This window comes from Puntigrus tetrazona, chromosome 2 (assembly GCF_018831695.1).
Source record: "Puntigrus tetrazona isolate hp1 chromosome 2, ASM1883169v1, whole genome shotgun sequence".
Classification (NCBI taxonomy): domain Eukaryota; kingdom Metazoa; phylum Chordata; class Actinopteri; order Cypriniformes; family Cyprinidae; genus Puntigrus; species Puntigrus tetrazona.
This window is the reverse complement of record NC_056700.1, coordinates 23,262,788-23,272,413: the sequence shown is the minus strand read 5'-3', so window position 1 is coordinate 23,272,413 and position 9,626 is coordinate 23,262,788. Positions and strand designations below refer to the sequence as shown.

At 36.9% G+C, this 9,626-nt stretch overlaps 1 protein-coding gene across 1 annotated transcript in view; it reads left to right on the top strand.

Moving 5' to 3' along the window:
• Positions 1-9,626, top strand: part of LOC122326497 (ATP-dependent 6-phosphofructokinase, platelet type-like) — a 13,313-nt gene that overhangs the window by 1,365 nt on the left and 2,322 nt on the right. The window contains exons 2-16 of the mRNA XM_043221423.1: positions 380-453; positions 736-813; positions 1,178-1,367; positions 1,458-1,623; positions 1,813-1,857; positions 1,941-2,049; positions 3,207-3,302; positions 4,156-4,248; positions 4,348-4,473; positions 6,044-6,108; positions 6,231-6,300; positions 6,859-7,005; positions 7,772-7,842; positions 7,923-8,010; positions 8,977-9,129. Coding sequence (XP_043077358.1) covers positions 380-453; positions 736-813; positions 1,178-1,367; positions 1,458-1,623; positions 1,813-1,857; positions 1,941-2,049; positions 3,207-3,302; positions 4,156-4,248; positions 4,348-4,473; positions 6,044-6,108; positions 6,231-6,300; positions 6,859-7,005; positions 7,772-7,842; positions 7,923-8,010; positions 8,977-9,129 — 1,571 coding nt within the window. The remainder of the gene's footprint in view (positions 1-379; positions 454-735; positions 814-1,177; positions 1,368-1,457; positions 1,624-1,812; positions 1,858-1,940; positions 2,050-3,206; positions 3,303-4,155; positions 4,249-4,347; positions 4,474-6,043; positions 6,109-6,230; positions 6,301-6,858; positions 7,006-7,771; positions 7,843-7,922; positions 8,011-8,976; positions 9,130-9,626) is intronic.

Below are 9,626 nucleotides of genomic sequence, written 5' to 3'. Positions count from 1 at the left end.
ATATATGTCCAGGGTCACATATGGGAAATAGAGAAATTAGAGAATAAAAATACTCCTGCATTAAATATAAATTCCTAGACCTTTAATTTCTGACCTTTTTACCTTTTTATTTGGGTCTCTGATGGCACTATGTTTCCTAGCAACGGTTTCCAGGCAGCAGCCCTCCCATCACTATGGGTTAGGCTGGACATAACCTCAGGGCAACAGATGCTTGATTAAACTTGTCAGGTCACAGCACTATAGGCAACATAGCGAGTAGAGCCTCCACTCTCATGTTTTCATTTCTCAAATGTGTGCGCTTATAGATGATCTTTACACTGTTTGATGAGTTAGAATTTGAGAATCACTAGTCTTTCTCTCTCTGTATTTTGCCACGTAGGTATGAATGCTGCTGTGAGGGCAGTGGTGAGAATGGGAATCTACGTGGGAGCAAAAGTTTATTTTGTTCATGAGGTGATTTTTCATTTTCCTAATTCTCAGATCGAAACCCATAATGATAAAATAAAGCCTTTTGTTTACAGGCATCTTTCGCAGCACTCAGTGACACATTAAAAGCACAATGAAATATGAAATACGACAATTTCAGTGTAATTTTCTGAAATTGTTTTCTGTGGATCTCAAAGGCCATGCATGAAAGCTTGTGACAGATAAAAGGTGTCCATTCTGTGTATGCCTTGGTAAAAAGAAAAATTAATTACGTTTTTTATGAGGTTACAATGAGTGCTTCGTTCTCAGGGCTACCAGGGCATGGTGGATGGAGGTGACAACATCAAAGAGGCGACATGGGAAAGCGTGTCCAGCATGTTACAAGTGGTAAGCAGTTTGCTATAACGAAGTCTCTTAAGCTTAAATAGCACACAGAATAAGCAAACATAGAAAAGACACAGGGTTGCTGCGGAGAGCTGCATGATTTTCTCAGTATGGTCATGATTTTCCTGTGGTTCTGAAGTAAAAACATTAGACAAACAACACGTTTTAAAATTTAAAAAAATTAAATAAACATGATTAATAATAAAAAAAACTGTTGAATGAATGATTCAAAGACTTTGTTAGTGAATTAATCTGTTTTTGAACAAATCTTTTGAATGAATGACANACTTTAACTTTCATATTTTGACCAGTGAAAACCATATGAATGAATTGTATTGTCTTAATACTACTGTGTGTGTGTGTGCAGGGTGGCACTGTGATTGGCAGCGCCCGCTGTAAGGATTTTCGTACCCACGAGGGCCGTTTGCGTGCCGCTCTGAACCTGGTGCAGCGCGGCATCACTAACTTATGTGTGATCGGCGGAGATGGCAGTTTGACCGGGGCTAACCTCTTCAGGGAGGAGTGGAGCGGACTCTTGGATGAGCTTGTCCAATCAGGTAGCAGAATGGGAGGGGCTTATGCGTGGGAGGAGAAATCGTCATTTGTAACTGTATCGAAAAAGCATGATATTTCTGCTGTCTTCTCAGGTCAGATCAGTGAAGAGGCTGCCCAAACTCATTCTGCGTTGCATATTGTTGGGATGGTGGGCTCTATAGACAATGATTTCTGCGGGACAGATATGACCATTGGCACGGACTCAGCACTGCACAGGATCATAGAGGTGGTGGACGCCATAATGACCACGGCACAAAGGTACTGTGTATAGCAAAAATGACAATAAACAGACAATTGTAATTATAAGATATTAAAATCGCCATTAAAAAAAGTGTGTTTTAGTGTAAATGCATTTTGAATATCAAATGCATTAGACATGTTCTTAAAGCTTAAAGCCTGTCCTTGAAAATACATTGAGTTTCTTTAATTCATGTTGTTTGCTTTTAGCCATCAGAGGACCTTTGTGCTGGAGGTCATGGGAAGACACTGCGGGTAAGACCCTTGTATAAACACTCGAGAGAAACACGGATTACGCTTAAAAATCAGCATTAAAAAGTGTGTGTTTGTGTGTGTAGGTATCTAGCATTAGTCAGTGCTCTTGCGTGTGGAGCTGACTGGGTGCTGATTCCAGAAATGCCTCCCAAGGATGGCTGGGAGGAACAGATGTGTCATAAACTATCAGAGGTAGCACACTCACACGCATAAACATGCACAGAAGAGCCTACAGCTGTGCTCAAACCAGCTCAGATATAGAGGTTATTACCCTAATTACATTATTTAGTTAAGTGGCAGTATACTCTAGTTGTTTATTTAAAGCAGTCGCAGTGTAGCATGAAGTAACATCACACCATAGTTTTAACTCTTTGCTTTATATTGTGCACGGAGCGTTGCAACCGAGGAAAAAATGTGCATTTATCGATTTACAAATAAGGTGCTTCACACACAATTTCTCACCAGTGCCAAGAATATTTGTTGCAAATTTATGCGTAAATTAGATTTACACATTAACTAAAGCTGAAATGTAGAGAAAAAGAGAACTATGCATAATTTTATAGGACTTATTTATACATCTATCTCACACTCTCTCTCTATATATATGGAAGTGTCTGCATTTATGTCTTTGATTTTATTCTTTTACGTATAGCACTGAAGTTATTTCAGTAAGGCAGTTCATTCAGATGATTCATTTTAACAAATTGGTTCAAGAAATATGATTCACTGAATCTTCTGAATCCTCACTCAGCTTTTTTTCATGCAACTCTTTGTGCATTTTGTGGCGAAACAAACATTTAATTCAATTATCGAAGAGAATGAATGCATAAATGAGCTTTGTTTAGATTCGACTGAATACTTTACGTTTGATTCTGTCACTAATCGATTTCTTTATTGTTTTTGTGACAGAAAAATGCTTCTCTTTTCAACCGAATTATGTAATCGGGTATTTAGACAGTTTAATAGCTTACAGCTTCATTGCAGTTAGTTAGCTTGTAGCGTAGTAAACGTCTGTTAAAGAATAGCTTGACAGTGCTACTCGGTTTAGCATCAGTTTCCCAAGCTGCCATTGACATTCATATGAACACAATCACACAACACACTCATGCATACATGCAAGTGCACACACACACACACACACACGGCTTGTTTCAGTCCTGCAGTGTTTGTCCCGCAGAGCCGTTTGCGTGGTTCTCGTCTTAATATAATCATAGTGGCCGAGGGAGCCACAGACAGACACGGAAATCCCATCAGCTCTAATGCAGTGAAGGACGTGAGTATCCCCTCCCTGTTCTCACCGGTGTGTATGTGTGTATGGATGTGTGTGTGCACGCTTTCTTCCCTTGTAGAATCGCGCTGATAAGAAACGGCTTAATATCATCATAGTAGCTGAAGGTGCAATAGACCAAAACAACAAGCCCATAACCACAGAACTTATAAAGGATGTGAGTAATACCCAGCTACAGCCTATACATTCATGTTAAATGTGCCTATGCCAAATGACCGTTTTTCTTCTCTTATACCTAATAAATGAAAAATGTGTGTTTTGGATTTGAGATCTGGTAGACATATTTTCTTTTGTTTAAACGTGTGAGTGTCCATACTTCTCTTCATTTGCTCTGCATGTAATTTACTTTTATGTATTTTCTTAATTATGCAAAGTTTCTCTTCCAGCATTTATGTCTGTGGTTATGTTTGCTGAGCTTGCATTTAATAACCCCTTTAGAAATATAGCTTTTTTATGCATGTGTGCTTTTTGTGTTTTGGAGTTGGGTTTCTGTGTTTACTTTAAAATTAATAATAATTCCATCTAGAAATCGATACTTTTCTCCACCAAAGTGATTAAAGATTACAGAAATTGACAGTAAAGATATTTGCATTGTTATGGAAAAACATGCTCTTTCAAACGATCTATTCAACAAAGAATCCTGGAAAGAAAATGTTTTTCACAAAAATTAAGCAGTAAAAAATGTAAAAAAAAAAAAAAAAAAAAATGGTAATAATAAGAATGTTTTATTGAGCAGCAAGTAAGCATAATATTACAATTTGAAAATAAATTGGTTGAATTAACAGTTATTTTAAATAGTAAAAATATTTCACAATATTACTGTTTTTACTGTACTTTTAAGCAAATAAATGGAGCCTTGGTGAGCATAAGTGAAAAAAAAAATTCTGACTGTGAACTTTTGAACAGTAGTGTATATCTGCCATAAAACCTTTAATTTCCCTATCTTGCTGGATCTGTTTGAGAAACATCTGTATTTGATGTAAAGTTTGTGTGTTGACTCTTTACTGCAGCTGGTGGTGCGCTGTTTGGGGTTTGACACGCGGGTCACCATTTTGGGTCACGTCCAGAGAGGAGGAACGCCCTCCGCCTTTGACCGGATTTTGGTATGGTCCTGACTAAATAAATCCCAACAACATGATTGACTCTTTGACATGGCGTATTGAGTGTCTTTAAGTGTCCGTCTCTTCCCCTGTCCTCTGCAGGCCAGTCGTATGGGAGTGGAAGCCGTCCTGGCCCTGTTAGAAGCGTCTCCTGGTACTCCAGCATGCGTGGTGTCTCTGTGTGGGAACCAGGCTGTCAGGCTTCCTCTGATGGAGTGTGTTCAGATGGTGAGAAAGTAACTCAGCTAATGGCAGTCTTTTGGGTTTTAAAGTTTAGAGTAAAGCTCATTAAGTCTGGGAGCCTGGCCTAGCGGTTGGTTCGTATGAGTCCTTGTTTCCTGTCATCTGTGCACATCTGTATCAGTAAGAGACGTTAAGAAAAAAAGTCATTTTCCCATACGCTAATATATGTAAATTTGCAGTAAAACATATATGAAAGATATTGGAACAATTTAATATATTTAGGCCATGCAAAAATTCAAGTTAATGTATGTGTGCCAATCCCAAAACCCATTAAAACATGTTTATATTAACTAAATATAAAATGTATGTGTGTATTTATAAAATTATGACATCTGTATATGTCAATTTATACTAGTTGATACTAGGATTTACCCGTAAATGTGTTGAAATAAAGAAATGCATGACAAACTAGTTTAAGGAAACATAAGTTTTCACGCCTTGGCCTATATAAAGATTATAAAGACATAATCCTTATAATTTTTTTTATTTAGCCATTATAAGCCAATAATACTGCCAATAATACGTTTACCAAGCCACGCCGCTTCAATCCCACTAAACATTTATCCAACTATTATAAACGTTTTTCTAAATAAACACAACAAAATATGCAGTATTATGAAAAAATAGATTATGAAGAAAGGACTGCACCTGTTTTGCCGCTGCATTAGAGCTAACATCAGACGATCATAAGATCAATAGTACACTTTTACTCAAAACTCACTTTAAACCACCATCGAGTGTTTGTACCTGTCAGAGCTTTTGCTTGAGATGCTTTATTTTGGCCACTAGATGTCCCTATAGAGCTTCACGTCTGCATTATTTGTTTCTAATCAGTGCAACTGCTTTCACATGTGCCTTGTTTTAGCCTATGTATTTAAACAGAGGACTTCCTTTGGGTTCTTTGCTTGGATATTAATGTTCCTTAGCCAGTCCTTTTGTAAGTCTACTGTAGAACGTTTCTTGGCAAATCTTTTGTTTCTATGTTAAATTTGGCTTGTTTATGCCTTCTTCCTGAATTTAGTTTTGGAGGTGTTTTTGCCTTTTTGGACTGATGATTATTGTTTTGACCTTCTCTAAGAAAAGGGATTTTTTGTGCCCTTTGCTTTTTGCTCATTAAACTTTGCTGAGTTAATCCAAGAACGCGTCTCACTATTGGGTTCAACTGTCTTCTGTGGCTCAGAGGTGGAACATAAGACTCTCCTGCCAGAGACCCGGATTCTAGTCACAGTACCAACCTCCTTTTTGCGATCACATGTGGAATTTGGTCATTTACTGTTTGTTAAAATATGCTATTTACAGCCTTACAGTATAGCTGTACAAATTGATTTCGTACGTAACATTCATTATTCTGAAAATATCCGAATCTCAGGAAAATCATACACAAACCATATCCTATCGTAATTGTGATCTATCAATGATCTATAATGGTTGTCGCCATGTTTATTTCTGCTGTGTAAACACACTTTTGGAGCGTAATACACATTAGTCAAAGGATCTATTTTCATGGTTTTTTGTGTCAGGTAGTTTGAGCGTTTGCTTGTTTGACTTGTTGCAGACACAGGAGGTCCAGAAGGCCATGGATGAAAAACGATTTGAAGAAGCCGTAAAGCTGCGTGGCAGGTAAACCACAGAAATCATTTTACAGAGCATATGTCAAAGGTAACGCTGTCCACCGTAGTTTTGCTCCTTTAAACCCAACCCGAAAATGTCTGAATCTTTTTGTTTTTCTTCGCACATTGTAGAAGTTTCGAAAACAACCTGAACACTTACAAACTCCTGTCCCATCGCAAAATTGACGCTGAACTTCCACCTGTAAGTGATAATGACTTTAATATTATTATTAACGATATTGCGACACATCTCCTCTGACTTGGCCTATTTCTGTGACACTGACAGACCGATATGTTTATTTATTTTCTTTTGCGGGGGTGAGGATGGAACACAGGAAGGACGTGTATGTATACGGAATATACATATAGAATGGAATAGAACAGAAGTCGAAACAATTGAATACTGATTGCTTTTTCATATACTAGATTCCCGTTTTACTATTTTTTTTCATTAGTGATTAGTTTGTTCAGAGTATAAAATATAACACAGTACAAAATATGATATATTTTTACTATCTAGATATATTTTTCACAGCATTTTTTGTGCAAGAAGGAAGACTTCTTCATCATAGTCACTGTGACTTCTGCATAATTTACTCACAGTCACACAAATGCACCTTAATCCAGGATTTTGTACTGTGTTTCTGTTGTGCGGCAGATTAGACTCCATAAACATTTGAACATGTCTGCTTGAGGTCACGTGACTCGCTTTGAGACTTTATGAATGAGAGGACTGTTTATGCTCTCTCCTGTTGTCTAGAGCTCATTTAATGTGGCTGTGTTGAATGTTGGCGCTCCTGCAGCTGGGATGAATGCGGCCGTGCGTTCGGCCGTCAGGGTCGGGATCACCGAAGGCCACACTATGTTTGCTGTAAACGATGGATTCGAGGGCTTCTATAAGGGACAGGTAATGCAACACGAACTAACAGACCGTTGTGTTTAATTAGTGTTTTGTTAATCGCGGGCGTTTTTATGTTTACGACATTTCAACATTTATTTTTGGCACTTTTCAAATACTTATTTTAATGTAGAAACTAATAGATAATCATAGATAATAATAATATCTTTCAATTCTAAATCGGAATATCCATTTTAGAAAATATTATCGTTTATTTTTTTATGTATGAAAATCATGGTAAAGTATGGTAAATATCACTTGAGAAAAGAGTAGATAACATTATATTACTATTATATTGTAATTACTATCATTTGTTGGGCAAAATTTCCAATCAAGTTCTAATTTAATTTGGTCAAATTATACAAAAGGCATTAAAATATAATGTCTATTTTACGAAAAATTAGCTCTGGCGAGAATAAGTAATCTGACTTTGATTCGAAAAATGGAGGTGTGTATGTACATCAATCCCCTCCCAAATGAGATAAAGAGTCATGATTACAGTAAGCCCATTATTCCATCCCACAATCCCCTGCTGCATTGTGCTCAGTGCCATAATTAGCCTAGTGTAGCATTACAGATCTGTTCAATGCTACTTTACTCTTTCAGAGGTAATGCTGCTAATGGCGATGATGCATGTTGGCCATTTAAATGCATGTTTGAGGCATTTTCTCGCTTATTTGGACAAGTATATTAGATTGTATGTGCTTCCTGTTTCTCTGTTTCTTTGTGTGACTGATGAAGAGATACAGGAGTTAAAGCAAACTTTCTCTCTCAGATAAAAGAAATAAAGTGGGGTGATGTTGGGGGCTGGACAGGCCAGGGCGGGTCCCTGCTAGGAACAAAAAGGTAAGATTATATTTCCAAGGGCCTATTGTCAATAAAAAAGCATGTATGCAATGAATACGATTTTTTTTTTATCATTTCAGAACTCTCCCAGCAAAGCATATTGATAAAATTGCAGAACAGATGAAGATTCATAACATTAACGCTTTACTCGTTATTGGAGGTTTCGAGGTATGTAACGTACAAACACGGTTACAGTATCTACGTACAAACACGCTTTACAGTAATATGTTTTTGTACATATTTTGAAACATATAAATAACATGAATAAGATTTTGATTCTATGGCACTGAAGACATTCTACCAAAAAATAACTAGAATGAAATTATGTCTCTATTTTTTTGTGTAAATTATTTCATCACTGTTTTATCATATTTAATATATTAAATGGCTATTTACAGATGAAAAGCAATACTTTACATTGTTTTTTAAATTCCCAGTTAAGCATTGGTTTTTAAGAGAATCACATTTAGCAATTATGAGACAAAGTATCATATTGTTTTGGATTATCTTGTTAGTTATTTAAATGTAAATAACGTACAGTATATAAAAATCTAAACAGTAGAAAAATCAGGGATTTTTTTTTTAAGAAATAATAATTTATTTGACAAAAGTAGATTAAATTAATCGAAAGTGACAGTAAAGAACGTTTGAATGTTTCTAAAAAGAATAACATTTATTTTGAAATCTTTAAAACATCTTTATATTTTTGTGGAAATCATGGTACATTATTTTCAGAACTGGTTTTCCACTAATCAAATAATTATAAAGCAGCACAGCTGTTGTCAGGCTTGATAATGCTAAATTTGAAATTATATTTTAAAATATTCTCAAGTACAAGTAGAAAACAGTTATTTTTATAGTTTTAAACTATAACTTTTTACCATATTTGTCAAATAACTGTAGCTTTGGTAACCATAAAACGCATTAAAACATTTTTAAAAATCCTACAGACCCCAAAATATTAAACTGGAGTGTAAGACATCTTAAAGTGCTGGAATACAACAAAGTCCAAGTAAAAATTCTGCCTTGCTACATACGGTAACTTCCTATCTACATTATCATAGTGGGCATGGTTCTCTGCCCCTCGCCCCGTAATTCTGGCCAGTGACCCATAAGTCCTTGCTCTGACCGCAGGCATATTTGGGGCTGATGGAGCTGCAAGCAGCTCGTTCCAAACACGCAGAGCTTTGTGTTCCCATGGTGATGGTCCCGGCCACTGTGTCCAACAATATCCCCGGCTCAGACCTGAGCATCGGGGCAGACACGGCCCTCAACGCCATCACGGACGTAAGACGGCACACACTCGTGTGTGTGGGGTGGTGGGCATGTGTATCTGTTTGTCAAGAGCGCTGTTCGGTCAGTGAGATACGCTGAAAGGTCAGGGCTGACGATCGCCAGCCTCCCGGTCAGGAAACACACAGGTCAGACTAAAATACTTGAAGGTTAAACAACACTCTCAGACTCAACCTTAGGTAAATATGTTTTTTAGATACGTTGCAAAGCTGAAAGTGTGGTAGAGTGGTGTTTTGTGGGAGGAGGGAGTGTTAAACAATTGTGTAGAAATGACAGTATTACTTGCAGCTGTTTGCCAGTAACTTACTGTAGATTCAAATTTGTGGTATTTACTGGCAATACAATTGCATTTTAAGTTTAAGGAGATCCCAAAAATCTGATTGGTCGTATTAAGTATGTTTACATGTTTTCGATTTTTTTAAAATGCTCTTCACGCTAAGAAAAAAAATGCCTCTTTTTAAGAATTGCACACTGGAAGATATACAGTATAT